General features: G+C 42.9%; 1 protein-coding gene across 1 annotated transcript; it reads left to right on the forward strand.

Annotated features, from left to right (window-relative positions):
- The first annotated feature begins 222 nt into the window (after positions 1 to 222).
- On the forward strand, positions 223 to 24,093 carry LOC140849276 (WASH complex subunit 5-like). Its single transcript, XM_073236270.1, has 8 exons — positions 223 to 916; positions 1,308 to 1,410; positions 1,499 to 1,578; positions 11,769 to 11,872; positions 12,641 to 12,770; positions 14,198 to 14,292; positions 19,253 to 19,340; positions 23,896 to 24,093. Exons 1-8 carry the CDS (start codon positions 755 to 757, stop codon positions 23,950 to 23,952), a joined length of 819 nt encoding a protein of 272 aa, XP_073092371.1. The 5' UTR covers positions 223 to 754; the 3' UTR covers positions 23,953 to 24,093.
- Positions 24,094 to 25,554: the final 1,461 nt, after the last annotated feature.

Raw genomic sequence — 25,554 nt, forward strand, 5'->3', positions numbered from 1 at the left:
GTCAAGATTCTTAGGCCAACATTTGAGAACCATTAAAATGGTGGTTAAGGATATGGTGTTGGAATCAAGCCCACATGCACCTCAGTTATCTCATCTGTAAAATGAGAGTCAAATGCCTTGTAGATCAAAGAGCAATTATGAGGGTGAAAGAGAGCACACAGGAAGGCCGTCGCCCCATACCTGACACAGAAGTGCTTGTTAATTTCATCGGTTGTTATCCTTGTCGTCCAGGCTCCCAAGTCCAGAGGAATCACAGGCTGCTGACCAGACCTGGGAGGAAGGAGGAAACAGCTTTGTCATCACAGTCTCAAACGTTAGGTAGAGCTCGAGGATTCAGAGCTCCTTTCTTATCAAAATGGAAATGACCCAAGGCTCTGGTTATTTAAAGAAATCTAAAGAAAGGCCCCGTGGAGAGACAGCTGGGCTCCAACATCCTCTGGCCTGACAGTCGAAAGTAGCTTTGTCCTCTCAACATGACTCTGGCATCGGATCAGTTCAGTGGAAATGAATTAGTTAAACCAGACATGTAGCACACAGGGCACGAAAAGGTAATTTAACTGAATTCTCCCTTCTTGGCCCATTGGGCATTCACCATGAGATATGCTGAGCACCTCCAGACAAAGATTATTAAACCCAAGTCAGGTAACTGTTGTTCTTCATTTCTGGTGCCCCAGATCCTGTTGTGTCCCACATCCCGTTAGGCTGAGTTCTGAGCTGCAACTGGGCTTTGAGTTTGTTTTTCTTTTGTTTTAGAATGACATGTCACATTGACCAGCTGAACACTTGGTATGATATGAAAACTCATCAAGAAGTGACCAGCAGCTGCCTCTTCTCAGAAATCCAGACCACGCTGGGGACTTTCAGTCTGAATGGATTAGAGAGGCTTCTGTGCTTTATGATTGTCAAAGAATTACAGGTGAGCCTTTTGGCTTTTGCACAGGTTTTCTGCTACCCTGGGAGAGACAAAAGTAGATGAGTTAACTGTTCCTTCATGCTTTCTTATACTGACATCAAGCCCATGAATATAATTCTTATTAGGTAGTGAGAGCTGGGAATAAATAAGAATTTCTTTGGCCAGTGTACTATGGCAAGGGGTAGACTGTTTTTATGAGTTTCATCTTAAGACTCTTTGAAACCAACAACTTCTCCTGGCAGGGGATGTTTCTAATAGGAACCAGAATTTGCTTCTTCCCTGTCATCCTATTTGTAGAGTTGTGTCATTTAGACCAGTCTGTGTTCTACATAGCAGTTTAGATAACTGAAGTATTTATTCATTTTATTCATTACGTTTTATTTTCTTGTTCTAGAATTTCCTCAGTATGTTTCAGAAAATCATCCTAAGAGACAGAACTGTGCAGGATACTTTAAAAGCCCTCATGACTGCTGTCATCCCCCTAAAAAGCATTGTAGGTAAGTGTTCTGAAACTAGCCCGAGGTAGAGAGAACACTGTGGCCTTTCCCAATTTACTAAATAGAAAACTGTATTTTACCCTTTCAGCAAATTCAAATAAAATTTATTTTTCTGCCATTGCCAAAACACAGAAGATCTGGACATCTTATCTTGAGGCTATAATGAAGGTATGTTGTGGGAGAGGGTGATCATCAATACTCTATTTTTTAATAATTATTTCCTTATAACTTTGTTGCTCAAAGAAAGCCACTCTTTGTTTTGTCATCAAACCAAAAATACAATATTTCAGTTTCTCATTATTTCCAAATTGATTTTTCTTTAGCTTCCTTTCTGGGGCCATTTTTGATTATGCTTTTCATTGGCCTAGTGTTTTTCTTTCACTAAAGAAAACTTCTTAAAATGCCTCTTGGCAAAAGATGCTTTCATACAAAGAAGTAGAATCCTCCCTTAGTGATCCTCCATCCTTACATTCATGTAATAAACTGCTCTGTGAGCTTTCAGCCCTAGGATGCTCTGAGGAGCGGTTAGAGTACAACATTTGTCTTCCTCCCCTCTTGCACCTGCAGATATTAGAAAGACAGGTTCTTTGGACATAAATTATCCTTCACTGTGAATAGAGCACTATGTGTCTTTGGGAGTGAGTGAAAAAGTGCAATGAGGAGATTAATTTGTTGGATGGAAATCCCAGTCACTTTAGAACCCGCTCATCTCCTCTCTTGCCTTTACACCCTGCATTGGCTCCTGGGGACTGTCTTCTAGATACAGGGGTTATTAAAAATGTGCGTCTTTCCAAGACATTCAATAAGCTTTGTTGAACACCTGCTGTGTACAAAGCATTGTCAGTTGGTGTGAGACACAGAGTTAAAGGAAATGTTAACTGTCTCCTCAGAAAGGCTCCTTACAATCTGATAAGAAAGAGTAGACTTCCTGGTAGAAAGCTGATTCTTGGTTACAAGTATCACATACCATGGAAGAGTCTGGGCTGCAATGGGGATTTGGAGAAGTTCCGTTCTCCTATTCCCAATTAAATGTGTCACTCATTAGGACAGTACTCATTGGTGCCTCAGCCAAATTTACAATGTATTTCCTATAATTTTAGTGAGTTTGGGGGCTTTATTTCAATTTGGAAACATGAATGGAATAGGTAACACAAGGAGCCTTTGGCCCTGCCCGATGTCTGGATCTTGTCATATATGCCTGGCATTCCCTTAGCCAGGTGATTTTCAGAGATTGAGAGCTTCGCAGGCCAGCTTTCTAACTGCTGGGGAACCATTAGGGGAAGATTGAACAGTTGCCTGAAGTTGGACGGGCCTGAGTCTCACCTCTCTAGGAGGCTGAAGTTGACGTCAGGGGTGCTTTGAGGAGGCGTGGGGTTTCCCAGTGGCTGTTACAGGCCTCCCTTAGTTGTAATTGCTGGTAATTCAGTAGTAGCCAAGCATTGGGTCTAAGTCAATTGTTTTTACATGAAACCCCAGGGACAAATTTGTCTTGAATTAGGGCCCTTGTAATCACCAAACCAGTGCTAATGGCCTGGAACAGCAATGGAAATAATTCTGCATTATTAAACAGTGACAGTAGCCACATGGAGTTACTGAGCACTGAAAACTGAGTTTGCGGGCATGAGGAAGTGAATTTTATATTTATTTCACTTTAATCAGTTTAAATCTAAGTGGCCATTCGTGGCTAAGTGGCTGCTGTATTGGTCAGTCAGACTCTAGAGAAAACATGGAGAAAGCAATCGAAACATCTCTAAATGGGCAAACAAGTAGGTAGAGTGAGATTATCACCTCCAGGCTCCTTAGCCACTCCAGAATCTTTTTAAAGGCTTGTGGTAAAGAAGCCTTAAAAAGAAAATCTTGGCCACCAAGGTTCAACATGCTTTAAATAAGAACAAGGTACATTAAAGTGCCTTTGTTTCTGCTTCCGTTTCTAGACTGGTATCTTCAAGAGAATTCTTGACCCAGAGTATCTAGAATTAAGCAAGGAGTTATATGGGCAGATACAAGTTCAGAGGAACATTTTTGAATGGTCTAAGAGAACCCACTATTTTCTTGGCCTTGCCCTATTCCAGTATTTAAATAGTGTTTTTCTATTAATAAAAGGTTTCTTACTTAGAAATAGCATTCTTTGGATTGAGTTTTATTTTCTTCACATAAGTAGAATAATAGTCTAGTAAAAATGGTAATCAAAGGTCCTTTGAGGCCATTTAACACTTATAAATGTTACGCTAAATTTATCCAAATACCTTTTCTTTGCTCTTAGAGAAGGCCACTTTTTTTAATTGAAGTATTATTGGTATACAATCTTATTGGTTTCGTATACAACACAGTGGTTCAACAATTACCCGTATTATTAAATCCTCACCCCCTCCAGTGCAGTTCCTATCTGTCAGCATAGGAAGATGTTATAGGATCAGTGACTATATTCTTGCTGTGCTACGTGCTACTCTCCCTGTGATCAACTTATTTGATGATTGAGAATTTTTGTAAGGCCACTCTTTTCTTCCTTTTTTTTTTGATCTGCTCCCAACAACTCACAGGAAATGTGTTCATTTCTACCTCATTGTTACTGACATTATCAAACAGCCTTGCCTCCTATTCCTCTTCTCCCCCTTGCTGACCTTTTAGGGGTAGCTTGCCTGGAATAGAAAAGGTGAAATTTACTGGCATAAAAACTTAGAGTATACTAATGGCTTTATGATGCCAACAAATTCAGCTGGCTTCAATCATATCTCCAAAGTTTATGCTCATTACTACCTGGAAATTATGGTGGCTGAGCCATCAGAGTCACATCACTGTCACAAGTCTGTTTTCTTCATAGTTTGAGAATTATATTTTGTTACAGTTGGCTCCCACTATTATGTATGTTTCATTTTGTATATTTAAAAGAATTACTCTAAGACAGTCTCCACCAGACAGGCTTTGAAAGGAAAGGAGTGACACATAGCAGCGATTCACCGGAGAGTTCCGCTTTATTAGGGAAAGGTGCTGGGTTATACAGGAGGGGGCATGAATTGATTGAGGTGTCACTTCTACGGGCCAGTGGCTGTTGGCTAGGTGCTGGGATTGGGAGGGGGGCGAGAGGTGATTGGGCTTCAGGTGGCGCCGGCGGGAACTGAGGACCCCGAAGAGAAGCTGGAAGTTTGCCATCTTACTGGTGGGGACCCTTCATTCCCCTTTCTCCTCTATGGGTTTGTGGACGTTGCTTTCTCTCTGGCTGCTTCTTGCTGAACAGGGGTGGAGAAGGGAGTGAGGGCTTGAGGATTGGGAGGAAAGGGTTGATAGGACTTCCCACAGTAAGGATGAGTAGATGTGGACTTCTTCAGGTTTGGAAATCAATGAAGGTTCCTTGTAACCATAGGTTGGCTAAGAGGATATGGGTGTCAGGAGCCAGGTGTCTGCGGCCATTGTTTCCAGGAACAGTTTCTAGTGGAGAGAGGGGTCCATCTCAGCGTGTGGTGAGGAGGTCACGTGAGGGTGAGGGATCTTCTGTGGCTAGAAGCTGGTAGTTCCTGAGTAAAAGCTGGTTGAAAGCTTGATTAGAGATTTTACTGACTTGGGATTTGATGAACTTTATTATACAGGGTAAGAAGAGACAGGCGAGAAGAATGATTATTATGGGGCCTGCAATGGGCCAGAGCCAGGTGAGGAGGGGGTTTGTTAGTATTGAAGAGAATGGGTTGGAGTTGGAAGCAGAGTGGAGACTGGAGGCAAGGTCAGTGAGTTTGGTGATGTCAGTTTCTACAATGCCGGATTCGTTGATATAATAGCAGCACTCTTCCCGGAGGAAGACACAGGTGCCGCCTTTCTCAGCTGTAAGTAGATCTAGGGCCCGCCGGTTTTGAAGGGTGACTTTAGCTAGCGAAGTGACCTGTCTTTGGAGAGAGGCTAGGGAATAGGCAGTGGATGTCAGGGCTCCCTCAAGTTTGGCGTCGAGATCTCTAACTGCCCATAGAGAGTGACCCAAGGCTTCTCCCGAAAACCCTGCCCCAATGGCTGAGGTGATCAAAGAGCTACTGACCATGATGGGAAGGAAAGCAGCTCTTTTTGTGCGAGAGGGCAAGGGAGGTTGGAGCTCAAGAAATTCTGCCATGCTGTAAAGTGTAAGCTGTGGGATTAGGGTGACAAGAATGCAGGGTGTATCGGAGTTGAGAGGCAGTGAGTTGAAAAGACTGCCATTACACCAAAAGAAGTGTCCCGGTTTCATAAAAGTCTTAGAGCCGGAGGTAGGGGTGTAGATAGAGAGGCAGTGAAGTGCACTGGAGGGGGGGTGGAGTTGGGCCTACACAGTGGTGGATGGTGAGATTATCTGCGTATTCTGGTTCCCATAGGGGTATGTCTGCCAGGGGGCAGAGGGGTTGTCTTTCTGCATGGAAGGAGTAGTTGGAAATATTAAGGGGCACGGCGGCCAGCAGTGGGCGCTGTAGTGATGCGCACAAGAAACAACTGGCTGTGTTAAGGGTGTGGTTGAGAAAGATGGTGGTGCCCTGAATGAGCTGTAATGAAGAGTAGGAGAAATGGGAAGAGGGGTGGGGATAAGAAGATGAAGAGGCGCCGTCAAGAGTTTGGATAATGACTTTTTCGGAATGTCTGCTATCTGATGCAACTTGAGAGATCTGGGAATGAGAGGGAACATACTTTTGAGAGATATGAAGGGTACCGTGGGGGGTCGAGGACCCCCCCCCCCCCATAGTAAACTGAGGCTGTGACTCTGGCAGCTCATCAAGAGTCCCAGGGATCTGGGATTGATAAGGAGAATGAGCCGTTGGGATATTTCATGAAACGGTTGGAGGAGTAATACTGTGGGTACTGGAAGTTACTCATGTAGTGAATGGCACAAGACCAGTAGGGACATCTCCTGTAGGTGTCTGGCCATCGCCTGCAATAGGCTTGTTTTTGGCTATAGAGGAAGCAGAGGTAGGGAGAATAAGGGTAGCTGCTAGTGAACACTTGGGTGGAGGGAAGAAAGTGGAGGTATAAAGGCTCAGAGCAGCTTTTCAGAGGGCAGTCTGGTGTGGCAATGAGGGCAGTAACTTTTGTTTGATGCTGTGTGTAAGTCTGTCTGACTTTGAATCGCCATACAAAGGAGGCTGGGGTGGCGGGGAAGACAATAAGAATGAGGAAAAAGCGAGAGAGCAGTAAAGGGGGAAAAAGTCATGATTCGGGTATGGATGGCAAAGGGGGTGAACGGGATTTTGGAGGAAAGAGGACAGTAAGGTGAGGAGTCTGGAGGGAGGGAGAGTCTGTAAACTTTTGTAGGTTAAGAGATCTTTTAGGTGATGTGGGGACAGAATGGTAAGGGGTGCCTTGAATGTCAGTTTATGAGCTTTTTTCTGCAAGAGCTGTCTAGCGGCTAATGCTCGTAGGCAGGGGGCCCATCCCTGAACTGTGGGGTCTAATTGCTTGGAGAGATAAGCTACTGGGGCAAAGGATGGGCCATAATATTGGCTTAGGAGTCCTAGAGCTTGACTGGACCTCTCATGAATGTATAATGAGAAGGGCTTCGACAAATCAGGAAGATGGAGAGCTGGGGCTTCCACAAGGGCTTGACGGAGCTTAATGAAGGAGTGTCGGGGTGAGGAGGATAATGGTTTTTTAGGGGGGCTCTTGTTGAGGTCGTATAGGGGTCTTGCCAACAGGGAGCAGGGAGAAGTTAGGGATCTATGCTCTAAAATATCTAGCTAGGCTTAGAAAGGAAAGAATTTCTGTCTTGGTTTTGGGAATGGGCAGGTCAGAGAGGAGCTATTTTCTGTCTAAGGTAATGGACTTTCTTTGTTGAGATAGAAGGAATCTGAGGTAAGTGACAGAAGGGGAAGAGATTTGAGCTTTGACGGGGGATACTCGGTAACTTCTGGAAGCTAGAAGGTTAAGTAGGGAGGCAGTGTCAAGTTGAGACTGTTCCCACGAGAGACTGCAGAGTAGAAGATTGTCTATGTATTATAAGGTGGACTTGGAGTGATCATGATGAAACTGTTTGAGGTCCTGAGCTAGGACCTGTCTAAAAATATGGGGACTATCTCGGAAGCTTTGTGGCAAAACTGTCTAAGTGAGTTGTTTAGAATGTCTTGTGTATGGGTCCGTCCAGGTGAAGATGAAAAAATCATGGGAGCAGGGGTCTAGAGGAATAGAAAAATGGGTCTTTGAGATCTGGGACTGAGAAGTGGGATGCTGAGGCAGGGATCTGCGATAAAAGGCTGTATGGATTTGGAACTAAGGGATGGATAGGGACAACGGCCATGTTGATGAGGTGAAGGTCTTGGACAAGGCGGAAAGATCCGTTGGTTTTTTTAACAGCTAATATGGGGGTATTAAATGGGGAGTGAGTGGGTCTGAGGTAATTTATGTTTAAGAGATCTTGAATGATGGGTTGGAGGCCTATGAGGGCTGAAGTGGTTAGGGGGTATTGGGCCTGACAGATATACTGAGAGGGGTCACATAATTTGATAGAGGCAGGGGGACATAGGGCCACAGAGGGGCTTGTAATGTCCCAAACTTTGGGATTTACAGGGTGTTTGAGGGCGGAACCGGAGCTTTCATTGGGTAGAGGGGGGTTGTCGGCTATGAGGGCCATCAGAAAGGGAGTACTGGAGGCTGTGGGAGTGGATATAGTTATGGAAACGTGGAGGAGGGAAAGGTTGTCTCGTCCTAGTAAAGGGATGGGACACTGGGGCATAACTAGGAAGGAGTGGGAGAAAGGTATGGGACTGTCTAGGATTGTGCATAAAAGGGGGGGAGGTTTAATGGGAAAATCTGTTTACTTCCTACCCCGACTATAGGAGTAATGGCTGGCATGGTAGGGCCCCGGTATTCTCACAAGACTGAGAAGGTGGCTCCTGTATCTAGGAGGAAGGAGATGGGGCGACCATCTACTGTTAAAGTAACCCTGGGCTCTTGTTTGGTGATGGAAATGGTCGGGCGAGAAGCCCCCGGGCCCCGTCAATCTTTTTCTGCCAGTCCCAGTACGGCGGGCTTAGGATGGGGGTTGTTCGTCCAGCCTCCCCTTTGGGTGGTTGGGCAATCAGACCCCCCAGTGGCCCTTTTTGTGGCATCTGGGGCATGGGGTGGTAGGAGATCTGGGGGAGGGGCACGCCCTTGACCAATGTCCCTCTTTTCCGCACTTGAAACAAGCTCCTGGGGGGGGCTTGTCTGGAGAGGGGAGCCCAGGTTGTGGTTTTATCAGCTGGGCCAACATCTGGAAATTGGCCTGATCAGCCTTTTGTTTACCGCGTTCTTTCTCCTCCTTCCGGTTATGGAAGACTTTAAAGGCTACTGTTAGGATCTCAGTCTGTGGGGTAGTGGGGCCCTGTTCTAACTTTTTGAGTTTAGCTTTAATGTCGGGGTAGCTTTGAGCTAGGAAGTATGTCATAAGGACATGTCTTCCTTTAGGTGTTTCTGGGTCTAGGCTGGTATGCTGTAATAGGGCTTGAGTGAGTCTAAGAACTCGGAGGGGGTTTCATCTCTCTTTTGAATTGTCTTGGAGCTTTTGAAAATTGACTACTTTACGAGCTGCCTTTTTCAGACGTGCTATTAAGCAGGAGGCAAAAATATCTCGAGAGCGGAGACTTACGGCGGTGTTATAATTCTAGTGTAGGTCTTGTTCGGGGACAGCAGTGGGGCTAGGGGGATAGGTGGGGTCAGTCCTGTGGGTTTCGGTAGCGTGCGTTTGGGCGAAGTCCTAAACTCATCTATGCTCTTCAGGGAGAAGAGTATTGGCCAGGAGCATGAAAATGTCATGATGCGTGAGGCTGTAAGACTGGAGGGTCCATTGAAACTCCCTGATGTATGTCGTGGGCTTAGTGGAAAAGGAACTTAGGCATTTCTCTAGTTGGGCTAAATCTCTTAAATGCCTTTGGATCCTGCTACCTCCAGGAGGGGGGCGATAATTTTGGCAGGCTCTCGGGACCAAGTCTGAGGGGGACTGAAGGGTTCTGGCTCAGTCTGTGGGGGAGTGACGTGGTCTAGCTGCGCCTATTCAAGCAGGTCCTGAAGTGTGGAAGGGGGGCAAAGAAAATAAAGAAAGATAGAATCAGACCCACGTGTTGCCAGCCTGCAGCCCAGCTGCTTGCCTCTGTTGCTTTAGTTGGGCTTGAACTCATGACTCTGAGGTTAAGAGTCTCATGCTCTACTAATTGAGCTACAGCAGGGCTTCAGTTAATTGTTTATGGAATGCGTTGTTTTCTATTTCTGCCACATTGGCAAGTGGGGGAAGGGCATAGCTAGAAGCAGGGGCGGTGTTTCTACACATCTTCAAGGTCTCCCTATTTTCAGAGTGAGGAGTCTTGGCAAGATATGTTTTTGTGGACAGATAACTTCTAAGGACTGCACCGGTTGTTCTCTAGCTTGTGCTTTCCCATGCTGCGTTCAGACATGGGGGGAGGTGCTTTCCCATTCTCCCTACAAACATGTGAGAAGACAAAGGCGGTCCCTAACAGGGGAGAAACAGGTGATGAGGGCAAAGACGGAGGAGGCCCTTGGGACCTAGTTAAAGGGGGGGCTGAAAGGCTCAGGCTTAATCTGCGGGGGACGAAGGCAGAGGAGGTGAGATGGGGGAGGAGATGGTGGGGGAGGAAGGGAGAAGGGCTGTTGTAGGAGAAGAAGGGGAAGGGAGTGAACAGGAGGCTTCTGCGGGGGCAGCGGCTTGCAGGCTAGGAGAACTTGGGAGGGGGCTGGGGGAGGAGGAGGTGGAAAGCTTCCATATAGGGAATATCCTTCCATTTTTTCAGGCGGTGGCAGTAGTTAAAAAGATCGCGAGTGATGTTAGGATCAAGAGTTCCCCCTGCGGGCCATTGGTTGTTATTGTCTAGGGGGTATATGTCGGCCAATCTTGGGAGCAATATTTACGGAGAAGTTTTGGTTTTATATCAGGCGTCAGGGAGAGGGTAGCCAGATGCTTAAGCAGGCATTCAAGAGGTGAACTTTCAGGGAGGGATGAGGAGGCTCCCATGGCTAAAGGACAGAGAAGGAGACAAACAGGGGAAGATGAACGGAGATCCTCGGACTGGAAGCAGACCGCAAGGAGACAAAGGGCGTCCCCGATGATCTTTGGTGGTCTGCAGAAACTCATATATGAGTCGGAATTTCTTAGGAAGTGTGGGTCGTCACCCAGACTTCCCTAAGAAGGCAGAGTGCCAGAGTCACGAGGTACCTAGCACTAGGCATTTTCGGCGGACGGAGCAGAAGGAGGAGGGTGGGAAAAGGGAGCGTTCTCATCCACAAAGGAGTCACCTCATTTATGGCTGTTGGAGAGGGGGTGCCTGAGAGTCGGCCGCAGCCATGAAGGCCTGAGGCGGGGAGCGTTGCCTCCTCATCCCCGAGCGTCAGGGCCTTGCCGGACGATCACGGTCAATGGCACTGCGATAGCTCGGGGAAGAGTGGCCCACTCCGGGGGGAAAACTTACCTAAAGGCCAGAGAGGAGTGGTGAGTGTGATGAGCCAGCGCCGGAAAAAGAGGATGAGGGCACGCTGCTGCTGGTGTCGGGGGGAAGATGGGGCCCAGTTGGGGTGTCCCGTCTCCCGGGTTTCGGCACCAATGAAAGGAAAGGAGCGACACATAGCAGCAATTCACCGGAGAGTTCTGCTTTGTTAGGGAAAGGTGCTGGGTTATATAGGAAGGGGCATGAATTGATTGAGGTGTCACTTCTATGGGGCTGGTGGCTGTTGGCTAGGTGCTGGGATTGGGAGGGGGGCGAGAAGTGATTGGGCTTCAGGTGGCGCCGGCGGGAACTGAGGACCCCCGAAGAGAAGCTGGAAGTTTGCCATCTTACTGGTGGGGACCCTTCAGGCTTCACCAGGTTTCCAAAGAGGTTCAAGGTCAAAAAAAGAAAAATGGGTGAAGAACCCCTAGATTAAGGGTTATCATTAAAAGGCCTTCTTGGAAGATTTCATGTAGACTATCTTATAACCCAGATTATTACATGATCTGTAATCCTGAGTGATTTTAGAATATTAGAGTAAAATGGCAACCTTAGGACTTAAAGAAAATTCAGTTTAGGACAAAGCAAGTGGGACTTCTCATTAGCAGCTACTAAATTTGGACAACTTATTCCAAAAGATCAAGAGTTTCAAAACAGACATCTTTAGTACATGAACAGCTGAACATTAGTGAACCCACTTTGTAAAATATTTGATTTTGGGGAATATCTTGAGGTTGGCCGGAGTCTGTCCAGACGTGCCTTGAAGGGTCTCTTGGGCTCCAACAGGGATGATGCTTGTCTTAGCCCTGGATCCAGTCCAGGAAATCCTTAAATTTCTCTGCAGTGTTGTAATCCTTCCAATAGAAATGATCATTTTGTGTCTGCCTCCTACAATCACTTTGAAATGCTTATGTTCTCCATGTTCTTTCTCTTGCTAATTTGTAGGTTGGGCAGATGCAGATTCTGAGACAACAGATTGCCAATGAATTAAATTATTCTTGTCAGTTTGGCTCCAAACATCTGGCAGCTGCTCTGGAGAATCTCATTAAGTAAGTGCTAGTGTTTGAAATGGTCATCTGTGGGCCTGGATTGTTATCATAAATGGCACCCCAGTTTCTTTAATACCTACTCTTTTACATTCTTTTTGAGTAAGAAGTCTTTCTGAATTTATAGGCTTCCTTCCCAAGAATTACCAAATTGGTCTTTAAAAGACTCCTTCCTCAGTATTGTCCCTTGGTGCCTCTCTCTCCTTCCCTCCACCCCACGCTGCTGATGTATTCATTTATTCAGCCAATATATTGATCACTTAATACACACCAGACACCGTGCAGAGAGTTGCACTGACTGAGAGAGCAATTATTACCCATTTCCGTAGGACAGTCACTAGCCATCCAGAGGGCAGTTAGAGGTGTGTTAATTACCTGGAGTGGTTGGGCATGCAGCCTGTGCCTCACCAGCAATTGCTCTCATTTCAAGCCTTCTCCTTAAATAGTCTGTGCTTCTCGGCACAGGACAAAGTCAGTGTAAGCAAGTCAGTGCTTTTGACAAGCTAGGTATTGAAAACAGTAAGTCAATTCATAAAAATTTGAATGGTGAAAGCACTTGATTTAACTCCAAAAGACAAAGTAATTCTGGATCAGACTTTCCACTTAAAGCCAATCACAGGTACAGAAATTGAAAATTAGAAGGATCAAGCCCTCATTTTACCGATGAGGAAACTGAGGCCCTGAAAGATTCTTTCATAGCCTGTGGTAACTGCTGTCTGAATTCAGTTACTCTCTAATGCTTATCACTCTTGTTTTTTCTCCTTCGTTTAGGGCTCTCCTAGCGGACATCGAAGCCCACTATCAGGACCCTTCACTGCCTTACCCCAAAGAAAATAACACACTCTTATACGAGATCACAGCCTATCTGGAGGCAGCTGGCATTCACAACCCACTGAATAAGGTTCATAATTAAAATACATAATGGTGTGGTGGGGAACCGTGTGGCACAGAAGGTGATTTGGCCCAGGTACATGAGACACTGGGAGAACCTGGGTCCCAGTCCCGGTCCCAGAGGCTCCATTCTCCCAAGTCCCCCCTTGCTGAGTTCCAGTTTCCCTGGTGGAATATGAGGGTGATCTTACCTTCCCTGTGTGATTCAGAGCTGGGAGAATCAAGTGATACAATGTTCAAGCTCCCTAAAAAGGAAAAGGCACTGTATCTGTAAGAAATTAGTTTTAGGTTTGTCTGGCATTTGGTGTTTGAACTGCAACTGAATGGTGGCCGTGATCCTTCTTGCCCAAAAATGCTTCCACTGGTGACTGGCAGCAGTCATAATCATAATCTGGGGCTAAATACTCTTTTCTGCAATTCTGATCTCCACAAACCTCTGAGAGCAGAAAGATTTTTCACAACTTGGTGTTAGGTCTCATTTGGTGGCAAAACTTGTCATGACATAAGACTCTTTGTACTTCTGTGAATATTCGTGTTTTAATGCAGCAGTACTGGTGACTTTGATTATAGGGTGAGACCCTGGGCCCTCTTTCCCTTTTCACGAACTAGGAAAAGTGAAGTTCTGAAATCTCTGCCATCCCCTGGGTTTTGGGTGAAGGATTATGAGCCTGTGTAGCAGCTGACGTTATTCTGAGGGCTTATTACATGCCAAGCACTGTGCTAGCCCTGACCGTGGGTGATTCCACCTGAGCTCACAGCAGCCGCGTCAGATGTGCCACTGTCGGGTTGGCCCGGAGGCTGGGAGGCTGGCGACTCCCCCGGGCTCCACACTAGCAAGCCTTGGAGCCCGGCCGTCACCCTGGACCCGGACCGGTGTCCACACCGGAATGCCCTCCTGCCTCCCAGGGAATTGGGGCTGGCTGGGTAGACCCTGACTGCCGCGGGAACCGGGCAGGAAGCTGCTCTGTGACATTGCCCAGGGGTCAGCAAACAGCGCCCGAGACGTCACCCGCTTTTCATGACGGACTCCTGCTCACTACTCTGTGGACTGCCGCTCCTCCTTTCTGCCTCTGCCCTCCCCTCACTTTGCCTTGACTGTGGCATCTGGCTTTCCCCCCCTTGCTCATCACCCTTTGTCCCCATCCCATTGTTATAATCATAATCATAATCTGATTATGAGGATTAAGAGGATTCAGAGGGAAAGTAACTGCTAATCTCTAAGCAAAGTTGTTCCCTTCCCAGAAGGGTTCATTATTTTATAGGTATTTATGTTTGGGAGGTCAGTGATGTTACACAAAACTCAGAAGTCAGTAAGTCAATGGAACCATTCTAGTCTTAGGTAGTGTGAAGAGTAAACTGAAATAAAATAGAAGCTTTCCACTTGAAAATGTGTTCTGCAGTATTGTGCAATAACTTTTCTTACCTTTGTCTTTTTAGATATACATAACAACAAAGCGCTTACCCTATTTCCCAGTTGTCAACTTTGTTTTTGATCTCCCAGTTGCCAAAACTTCAGTACAACAAAAACCTAGGTACTGTATGACATTTATTCTTTTCTGTATTGAATTTATTCTATCCAATAAGTAATAACAGGTTAATAATCTAACCAAACAACTCTTGTATAGAGTGCTATTCACATATGAGATCTTTGTATAGAGTGCTATTCACATATGCATTTAGTTAAATGCATGTTTATAAAATCCATGTCTTTGGGCCTCTGAAACATGTATCCCTTCATGAAATGTAGATAGTGGATTTAATAGCAACAACGTATAATCCACCTTTAATTTCCAACAGATTAATTATCCAACTTGTAAAATGTGTGGAAACTTTGCTTCTCTCCTTTCTTTAATGTATGAACAGCTGATTTTATATAAAAGAAACTTCTTTTGGTTAATATCTTATCCACTTAACAAGTGTCAGGTGCCTACGGTGAATATGGAACTGTGGTGTGAAGAGTAACAGTACAGCAACAATACAGGAGTGAACACTAAGACAGGAATATCTAGGACTTTAAGATACATCTGATTACATGCGAAAATAATACAAACAGCAGATGACAAGACTTCCAGTGTATTTCTGTCCAGGAATATAACCCTAATTGTTTTGTCATTAATCAGTTTATCCTGAACTCTTTTATAATCACTTTTCTAATAGATTCCCAAGTACTTCCCCATCTCCAAACTTTTTATCTGAGTTTTAAAAAACCCACTGTAGAGTGTAATTTAGCTTAAAAGCATTATAAGAGCTTTCCTGTAAATGTAACCATGTAATTTTTTTTTGAAGTATAGTTGACATAATATTATAATAGTTTCAGATGTACAACACAGTAATCCCAAATTTATTACATTACAAAATGCTCACCACTGTCAGGGTAGTTACGTGACACCCATCTGTCACCATACCAAGTCATTACAGTATTACTGACTGATTCCCCGTGCTGTGCCTTCATCCCCGTGATTTATTTATTCTATAACTGGAAGTTTGTTCCTTTTGATCCCTTCATCTTCACCCTCCTGGCAACCACCAGTTCGTTCTCTGTATTTATCTGGGTTTTTGTTTGTTAGTTTTGTTGTATCCATGTTATTTTTTCAATCAGCAATTTCAAAGTGTATTTCTTCCTCGAAGTATTTCCCTTGCTATTTCATAAACCTTTTAAGGATAAAGATGTAGAGTCTCTGTAAGGTTCTTACTCTCTCATATGAAAATGTTTCTTGAAAAAATAGCTCTCATAGCAACCCCTGTTGGTGCTACAGAATGCAAAGCCCAGGACTTGCTGTAGGAGGGAGGGAACAAATGTGTGTTTGGATTCTGGATTCACCACTTAATCACCTATGTGACTTTGGCCAAGTTCCTGAACCTCTCAGGCTGGTCAGATTTTTTAAATGCCTGATACAGTACCTGGTACAGAGCAAGTGCTCAACTGATGCTAAGTCCTGTTCTGTATATTGGTCAAAATCAATGTAAAGAACCATCCCAAGGTGAATTTAAGGTTTCATCTCAAGATTCAGAGAACCATGCTCCCCCTCTGTGGTCCCTGTGTTATTACTACATAAGAATATATGATCCTTTATAATGATGGCTCGTCAGTGCATAAACATACCTTGTTTTTATTAAAGGCTAGTCATTTACTGGTGTCATTCTTAGGTAATATATCTTTCATTGTACATATGGTTAAGATCAGGCATGTCACAGGAAGCATGTCACTATTCCATGGAATTGCCAGATCTTTAAATAAAACAAAGCTTTTAAATGTCTTAGAAATGTATCTGTACCTGACTATAGTTCTTTTCATGGATTAGTCTGCTGTGGTAACTTGAGAATCAGATTAACAGTAGAACTGAGGAAGAAACATCAGCATGTTTGTATACCCTGAACACATGTATTTAACCTTGTGAGCATTACTCTCAAGAATTGCGTGCCTTCCTTGGTCTGTCTTAAGAAAGAATCTGTGGTGCTGCATTCATAGAAGTTTTTGTTGTAAACGTAACTATTGCTCTCTACCTGGGAAGGATTATTCCTCAGTGTTCTGAGTACTGGCAATGCAGTGGGCATTAAATAATTCAGAATTTCCAAAACCTATGTTGGGTTAATCAGGATAACTTGTTTTGGCATCCTGATCTAAGTAGAGATCTCCCAGTCATCACAAGAACCCAAATGTAGGATATGGGGGGTCTGTCTGACCAGTTTAACTTTAGAATAAGCTGCCAATCCTTTTTCCAAAGTCGTACCATATTACACACCCATCAGCATTTGTCAATGTCCATCTTTTAATATTTAACCATTCTAATGGGTATATATGGCATCTCATAGTTAATTTGCCTTTCCTTGATGTTGAGTACTTTTTCATGTGCTTTTTGGACTTTATATCTTTCTTGGTTAAGTGTCTGTTCAAGTCTTTCACTTGTTTTAAAATTAGGTTGATTGCTTTTCTCTCACAGTGTCATAGGAATTATATATTATAGATATAAATCCTTTCTTAGATTTATGAATTATGTATTTTTTCTCAAGAACTGTGACTTACCTCTTCATTTTCTTACTGATGACTTTAATGAGCAGAAGTTTTTAATGCTGATGATGTCCAATGTATCCATTTTTTCCTTCACAATTAGTCCTTTCTGTGTCCTAAGAAATCTTTGCTTACCCCAAGGTCCTGAAGATATTCTCCTAGTTTTTTTTCCGGAAGCTTTGTAGTTTTAGCTTTAACATTGAGATCTGTGGTCCATTTCATTACTTTTTATGTACAATGTGAAGTAGGGGTCAAGGCTTATTTTTTCTTCATGGGATATCCAGTTTCAGTGACATTTGTTGAAAAGATATCTTTCTCCATTACATTGTTTGAGTATTGGTGTGTAATGTAACGAATCACACAGAAGTTTCCACATGATACAAAGCTTGTAAGCCTTTAATTCTCCCCTCCTCCTCACCATGTGGCTTTTCTGGGACAGAAAAAAAAATGTATTTACATGAGGCGATGGGTCCTGAGCCTCCTTCTCTTTTACCCTGAAGGGTTAACCCAGCTAAGTAGATTTTCCTGTTGTGTTACATATTCAAAATGTGGAAGATTACCACTTGGTCATTTTTGTCAATATAACTTAAAGACACTGCTAATCAGACATGACTTCAGAGGCCATTGAATTTACCTCCCACCAAGGGCATGAACAAGCTGTCAGATGACCCTGGCAGGTGGTCATCCAGTCTCTGCAGGGACGAGGTACTCTCTGCCTCTCCAGACAACACAGAGCACTGGTAGAGTCGTTCTCATTGTTAGAAAGTTCCTGGTTGCAGTGAATGGAAAATTTCATCCCATCTCTGAAAATTTCACACACGGGCCTGTTTGTAGTCTTTGCGGTGAGACGGAATAAATGCCGCCTCCTTCCTCAGCACCACTCGGCGCTCTTCGAGTTGGCTGTAGTTTCTAGAGCTCTCTTTTTAAGATAAGCCCCTCCAGCTGTTCTGCGGTGCAGTGGCTCAGAAGCTGCTCCATATCAGGGGTTCCAGTTTGTTACCAGCCATCTTAAAAGTGTTCTCTCAAACTTGTACCAAAATTCCAAATACAGCCCTCCCCTTAGAGTGGAGGAGTTCCTATCCTCCTTCGTTCTGAGTCCTAGGGAGCAAAGTACAACGAAGGCTGCAGTGCTGAGATCTGACGTCCATTGTATAGGAGTGGCTCTGAATGATTTTGCATCATCTTTAAATCCTGACATCTCTCTCCCATGAGCCTCAGTCAGGCCAGTTCTTCCCCATCTTAATGAATGGATTAAACATCAAATAAACAGGGAATTTTCTTTTTTTAGGACATATGGTCCAATTTGCTTCAAAGAGTAGATTTTCTTAACAATTGAAGAGCTCAGAAGGAAGGGGAAGTCTCAAAATGAAATTGTAATAATCACGAAAAGGTCAGTTGCAGAGGAAAGCAGTAGGCACCTAAAAATCTGGTGCACCTGCTCGGGACCAGGGAGAGGAGACCAAGGACTCCAGTCCAGGCATATGAGGTGGTCAGAGAGCAGCTCCACACCTGGCCACCCCCAGCCAGTGCTCCCCATCTGTCAAGAGCTGGCAGGTCCTTCATCCTCTGTTTTTCCTTCTGCAAAGGATTTAGTGTGGCCTTAGTCCAGGATGATAGTGGCAGCCCTGAGAGAGGCCGTCGGGGTATAGGAGTAGAGCAGAAGCTCGGGTTCCAATTCAGCTAAGTGAAGGGTCATAAGGCACCTGAGAAGCATGGACACTGCCTCCTTCCCCTCGTCCCAAGAAGAGCAAATATAAATACAGCCGTGGTCACACAATGACAGATGGAGAGCAGTGGAAACTTTTCCAGGTGTTATCACTCGTAAACCCTTTCAAAAGCAAGAAGTCACTAGAGAAATAGATCAGTAATACAGTACCATCTTATGGTACCATTTGCTAACTAGAGAATGCCGATATGTAAATTGGAAATAGTTTTAACAGTTAAAAATTCATTTTGATATAAAGTAAGAGTGTAAACTCCATAAGACTATTGTATACTTTGTGGCATTCCCAGTTCTAGAACAGTGCTTGGCAATACAGTTGTCATACAAATGAAAACTGAGTGGGATCCCGTGTGGAAAATTGCTAGATGCTGATTTTATTTGATACCCTTAAATATACAGTAATGTGCCAGGCACAATCTCAGACGCTAGACATAGGAAGATGCAGGTTTGACCCAAGCCCTCAAAGAAACCAGCGTACAAGCAACTGAAAGTTTAAGAGGCGTGGAAGAAGATCCTGAGGCTAATGAGAACATGAGAAAAGGCCACCTGCCCAGAGTATCAGGGAGGACTTCACTAGGTTATGTGCTGAAGATGTGCCCGCAAGATAATGACTTGCTATGAAGCAAGAAGTTGGTCTATAGGTTTGTTTCTTCTCTGACCTCATTTAGAAATCTGCCATTGATTTAGTCTGTCAGCATGTTGGCTGAGGGTCCGATATGTGCAAAGCAGTTCATTGATCCGGACTGTTCTTTTGTTACAGCCAGAAAATACCCGAGATGCCTGCAGATGTTGTGGGTGCCCTTCTGTTCCTGGAGGATTATGTTCGGTACACAAAACTGCCCAGGAGGGTAAGCAGCAGATAAAGACAGTGTTGATGCCCTTTTTATAAGGCCCTTTGAACTTGCTAGGAGTGAGTCCAGCAGCTCACTCACCTTGGCTGCCTCCGAGCCCCTTGCCGGGGCTCTGCCCCACAGCTCTAAAACTCCCCATCCTCCCTGGTAAGTGCTTTGCAAGGAGACAGTTTAACGCACCTTCCTTGCTCTTCTCCCTCTTTACCCCACCTTCCTCCTGTCAGCAGCTCACCCAGTTCAGGAGTTGGGATGGGCAGTCCAGGAGAGAATTTCTTTAGTGGCAGGGATAGAAAGGTAATTGTGTGGTTGTTTCCTTTCCCCAGTAATGGTTCTCAAGCAAGTTTGATTATTTTCACAGCATGGCGAAAATTATACCATCCATACTACTGTTCCCAAAAATGACAGACTGCTTTTTACCTTCTAAGATATTCTTCCCTTTTCCTTTCTTACTAGTGAGTCTGCTTTGGTAAGTTTTAGCTGAAAGTGGAAAGCTTGATACTAAAATATAAAAGACTTCCAATAGATGCTGAACAGCCATGCCGATTTTTTAAAAATTAGCTTAGGAATTGAACATCTTTGTTTATAACAAAAGCCAAAGATGATGTTTTAAAAATTAACTGCCATGTCATACTTAATAGTGAAATACTAGTGGCATCCTTATTAAACTCAGGACTGTAGTGATCATGCAGCAGTACTGATACTTCAGTGCTACTTTTGTTGCACAGGTTTGTTAAAGAGAGCAGTTGTATATTTTCCTTGGTTCTTGTCCCTGCTGCAACAAAGAATTGAAGGGCAGAGACACAGTAGTGAACCAGAATAAAAGTTTTATTTAAAGTTATGCACTTAAAGAGAGAGAAAGTGCAGGCGACCTCAGAGAGGAGGTTCCCAGAAAGGTTGAAAAGTTTTATTTAGTTATTGTGAGTTTGTTTTGGAGACACAGGGAAGTCCCAGTACAAGATGAGGAAGGGATAGATTAAAGCAAGAGTGTCAGGGAATGACAGAACAGAGTGATAAAAGAAGTTCAGTAAACTGCTGCTCAGCATGGGACCCATCCCCTGCTAACTCCTTAAGCCAGTGCCAGCTGGCATCCAGTGTCCACTTGGATCTGCAGGGTGTGGGAACTGAGTCCCTACCACCCCAGGATTTCGGGAGCTGCAAAGCACTGGATGGAGTGAGATTACATTCTGTGAACTTCCTCAAGGCAAAGAAAGGAGACTTTCTGGCAGGCTACTAAAAAACATGACAGTATAGCTGCAGTTTCATCCGGGTCACCCAGGCCATGGTAATTTGCAAGCCTGGATCTGAGCTCTCAGCAGCCCCTCCCTACTGACCTGAAATAGGACAGAGTGAAGATTTGAGCTTAAATCCAGAGTATTAGAATGAAATAGCAAAGTAACGAAGACACTACTGGAAAAGCGCAGAGACAAAACATTACAATTTGAGCAGTGAGAAGTTTATTTAAGGCAAAAAGATGCACACTTGGAGAAAGGAAAGTGTGGACAACCTCAGAGAAGAGGCGTGCTAAAAGGTTTAAGTTTTATTTAAAGAGAGAAAGTGTGGGTGACCTAGAAAAGGAGGCCTGAAAGGTTGAGAAAAAGTGTGGGTGTCCTCAGAGAGGAGGCATGCTGAAAGGTTGGGGGTTCTCCCTTTTAAGGATTTTTCAGGAATGTGACAAAAGGCTACAGGGTGTAGACTTGTTAAGTGGTCTCAAGATATTTATCTTTGGTGAGAGACATTAAGTTTCTTCTCTTCTATTATCAGTTCTCTAGGTAATTCTGCAAAATTAACACAAGCAGTGTACTGATCCAGTTCTTCCCCAGGATAGGTCCCAGGTTCTCTCTGGGACCATATCAATCAAGACAGCCTGCCCTGCCTCCAAGGTGGGCTGAGTTATTGTCTGTTTCCTAAAGAATAAGTTAAGAATCTTATTTCTTAACTTCATGGGTTTTAAAATGCAATCTTAACTTTAAGATGGAATCTTTCCTGTTTTTACTATGCTGTTTATATCTGGGCTTGTTTGCTAAATTAATCATAATGCTTGTCTCCTGCCCAGGTTAAGGATTACTTGATTAGGGGCCAGAGGAGGAAAAAATAGCATATATGTCAAGTTAAATAGTAAGCTAGGCCTTTTAGCAGACTAAAGTAAATCTTACAACGGCATGATCTAATTGACACAATGAAGACATGGGCTGCGCTCAGATACTTTTCTTTACCTGGGAAATATTTGGGCTTTCCAAGTTACTCCCCGCCTTTGGAGCTTCAACTGATTAACCCATTAACTCTGTGAGTCTTTTCTGGCTCTCTAGTTTTAACTGGTTAACTCTTTGAGTCCCTTCTAGTGGGTTTTACTGGCCTTATTCTCCCTCCACCGCACTTATATCTATCCTTCTACCTAACATGTTCAAAACAAATAAGAAATGAAAAATTGTAAATGTATTTGCAAAGAAGACAAATGTGTATTCTTTATCAATGATGTAATTGCCTACCTTGAGTGCCCAACAGAATCATGTGGAAAAGTGCTAACATGAGAGTTTATAAAATAAGCTGAGTACAGGATGTACTAAGTAAATCCACAAATAAGATCCTATTCACAAAATTAACAAGGAAATGATAATAATTAACAAGGATAATCTACAAGAAGTTATTTAAAAACAATTTGAAAAACTTTAGGAAAAAAACAAAACTTTTTAAGTCCATGTTTCTGAATGAGAAGTCAAATATTTGTTCTTCCTAGCTTATAGTTTTATTGTAATTATGATCAAAATCCATTATAAAAATTTTTCATTAATAATCATTAATATTAATAAAATGTTATTTTAAAATACAACATTTTTTAAAACTTCACAGAACTTAGGCTAAAGCAGAATTTTTAAAAAGAAGATATTAAAACTATCAAATATTAAAATATATTATAAAACTACAAAAAACAAAATAGTGTGGTACTGGTATGAAAGTCAATAGATGGGTTGAAACTAAAATATGTAGCCTAGAAACAAATACCAGTACATAAAATAGTATATAAGGAAAGGTAGCATCTCAAATTAGGGGAGAAAGGGAATATTAGTCAATAGTGCCAGGACAGTTAGTTCAATATGTGGTTAAAAATAAGAGGCAAGTTTGTCTTTTTATATTTTCCATGTATCAAAATAAATTACAGATAGTATAAAAAATGAAAAAAATTAGCAGAAATTTTAGACAAATACTTTCAGCTCTCAGAATTTCCTATATATTCCGAAAGCAGGAAACATAAAGGAAAAGATTTAGAGATTTGATCTCTTATAAATGTCAAATGTAATGAAAGAATTCTGTCAAATGTCTCTTGATTTAATAAAATGGGGGAAAATTACAAAGGGAAAATAACAAAGATCCGTTTCCTTGATTTATAGGATGTTCTTTTAGATCTATAAGGAAAAGATAAGCAATCTAACAGAGAGGAAAAAAATAGGCAAAGGCTATTAACAGGCAGTTATCAGGAAAAGAAATACAAATGGCTGGTAAATTTGTAAAGATGTTCAACCTTATTATATTCAAGGGTCACAATTCAAAATACCTGTGAAATTAGTTTCAACACATCAGATTGATAAAACCTACAATGCTGGGCCCCCAATGTTTAGAAGGGTTTGGAGCAATAGGACTTTTCAGTACTGTCAATGGGAATGTAAATTGCTTATCCTCTGGGGTGTGCAATTTGGCTTATCTATTAAAAAACTTTTGTAATACACTTTCCCAATCTCAGCAATTCCACTGCTAGGAATCTACCTGCTGGGTATAGGTGCAAAAGTTCAAGATATGTTTGCAAGGATGTTCATAAGATTTAGTAGGACACAAGATAATGCAATCCTAATTTTGAGGGTGTGTGTGCATGCAAACATATGTGTATAAATTGAAGGAATTCAAAGCAAAGTAACTATCAATTTTAGATTCTCCAAGGGACTGAGACTAGACTCAATCTCTGTTTTTGCTGAATTTCCTCTAATTAGGTAATACCTTTATAATCAGAAAAAAAGAAACACTGCTTTTAGAAAAAAAACTATTTTCAGCACTTGGAGATCACCTCGTTCTACACCCCATCCTTCACCTCCCTTTCCCCCAGCGCTTCCCCTAAGAACAGTGAAGGAATGAATGCCTTTAAGGGTCCTCCTCTCTTCCCCCTCTGGCCTGAGTCACTTGCCAGACATGCTATTATGCCTAGGTTATTCATCAATTAACTGTGAGGTGACCTGAGACTAACCTTCGTACTTCCCAGAGGCATGTGTATTCCTAGCCGATCCCAGGGCCTTTACGAGCCAAGGAGCTCACATGTAGAGACAGGTGGAACTGAACAGCATCCCCTCAGATGTCAGCAGTGCCAAGAAATTAAGACACCAGTACGAGGAACACCAGAAACAGAAGGTGGTGGTTCTAAGGAGTGTTCCACCCATGGGAGGCCAGCACTTCCCTGTGATACACCTTGCTCCAAGGTGGTCTTCATCTCTTTAATTTTCATGTGGCAAATGTTGAATTTGTTCTGAATTATGACACCATGAATAATTAAACTATTTTGATTTTTTAGGTTGCTGAAGCACATGTGCCTAATTTCATTTTTGATGAGTTCAGAACAGTCCTTTGAGTTTGATTTCTACTTCTTCAATGAAAAGGATTGTCCTTCTACTACCACTAAAATGAATTCAGAAATGAAAAGAAACTCAATGGCCCATAGAAACTGCATTTTTTCCCTTCATTGTGGGAAACATCAGACATTCTGGGTAAGATGTATCTCACCGCACTAGTTAATATAATTGTTTAAATCATGGTGTTATATACAATTTATATCATGTAGAAGCAGAACATATTTCTGTACTGCCTCTTATAAATGCTGAATGTAATTGTTATGTATAAATCCATTTAGTTTTATGTTCTAAAGAACTATTTGTGCAACTCCAGATTTTCAGTAAAATAATATTGCCAGTATCCAAAGTTGTCCTTCTTCCTGTGATTCAAAAACTATATATTCCCCTGCAAAAAACCTTGTCTGGAAGGTAAGATTCATATGGTAGGTCTGCTGTACATACCCATGACAGACTGGCAGGTGTATGGCGATAGACAAAGTAGCAGCGAATGTAAAGAACATGTACCATAGAAGGTAATTGGATTCGAAGGCTTGCCATACTCTTACAATCCCGGATATTCTGGGATTCCTAGAAGGGTTTCTAGCATCTCTTCTATAGGACTTATTTCAGCTGCTGCATCCACCCTTTCCTTCCTTCCTCAGCAGCCCGATCCTCACCCCAGCAGCCCTGCCTGGTCGAGGCCGAGCAGAAGTCTAAAAGTGATGTTGCCCAGCACCTAAGGAGTTTGGAAGTCAACTTTGGAAGTTCAGCAATCCTATATCCACATGTCAAAAATATCTTGCTATTTTCCATTTGTAATCAGGTAACAGTAACTGCATGATGAGATCTTTAGATCTCTGTGAAAATGGCTCCCCAAAGAAAGCCAGCTGGTAAAGAGGCCAGATCTAGGAAAGTGAGGAGTTTTTCACCGGGAAATAGAACTGCGGGACAAACTAGGGGAGAAAGTGTCCACCATACACTGTGCTATAACAAGGCAGCTGAAACAGGGCAACACATACCAGTTGGAATAACTGCAACTGATTCCACTCGTGATTTGGCTAGAGAAACTTAAAAGCTGAAAAAGAAATTTCTACTATGAAAGCTTTATAAGTCATTTTAGCCATAATCATTAGAATCTGAAGTAGCCCTTTAATATTTCAGGTTATGTATTACTACTCTTTCAGGGGGAACAAATTACTTCAATGGTATTACAGAATTTTCTGAAGTCTTATGATACCTTCTGAATGTCCATAATCCCTTCAAATATACTGTAAACTCAGTAAATTCAAACTGATTTTAAGGCATGGTGGCAGATACTGCAAGTGCTTATTTGTTCATTCACTGTTCCTTGAAGTAACCTTAGCCTGGGTTGTTAACATACAGAGTGAAACTTGTAAAGCCCTTGACTGCTTTCCTGTATGAATGTGCTATTTTCAGACAACTCAGAAAAGAACCTTATCAGATTGCCTCACTAGAAAGATGAGGAAAGGAAGGTCCAGAGACATTAAGGCAACTTCCCCCAAAGTCAGATTTAAGAGAACAGGTTTCCCTGTATATTTTGAAATCCACTTTGGTTTTCTTTTCCATTATCATGAAGCTATGTCAAGAAGTCCAGAACAAGA

This window comes from Manis javanica, chromosome 4, assembly GCF_040802235.1.
Source record: "Manis javanica isolate MJ-LG chromosome 4, MJ_LKY, whole genome shotgun sequence".
NCBI lineage: Eukaryota > Metazoa > Chordata > Mammalia > Pholidota > Manidae > Manis > Manis javanica.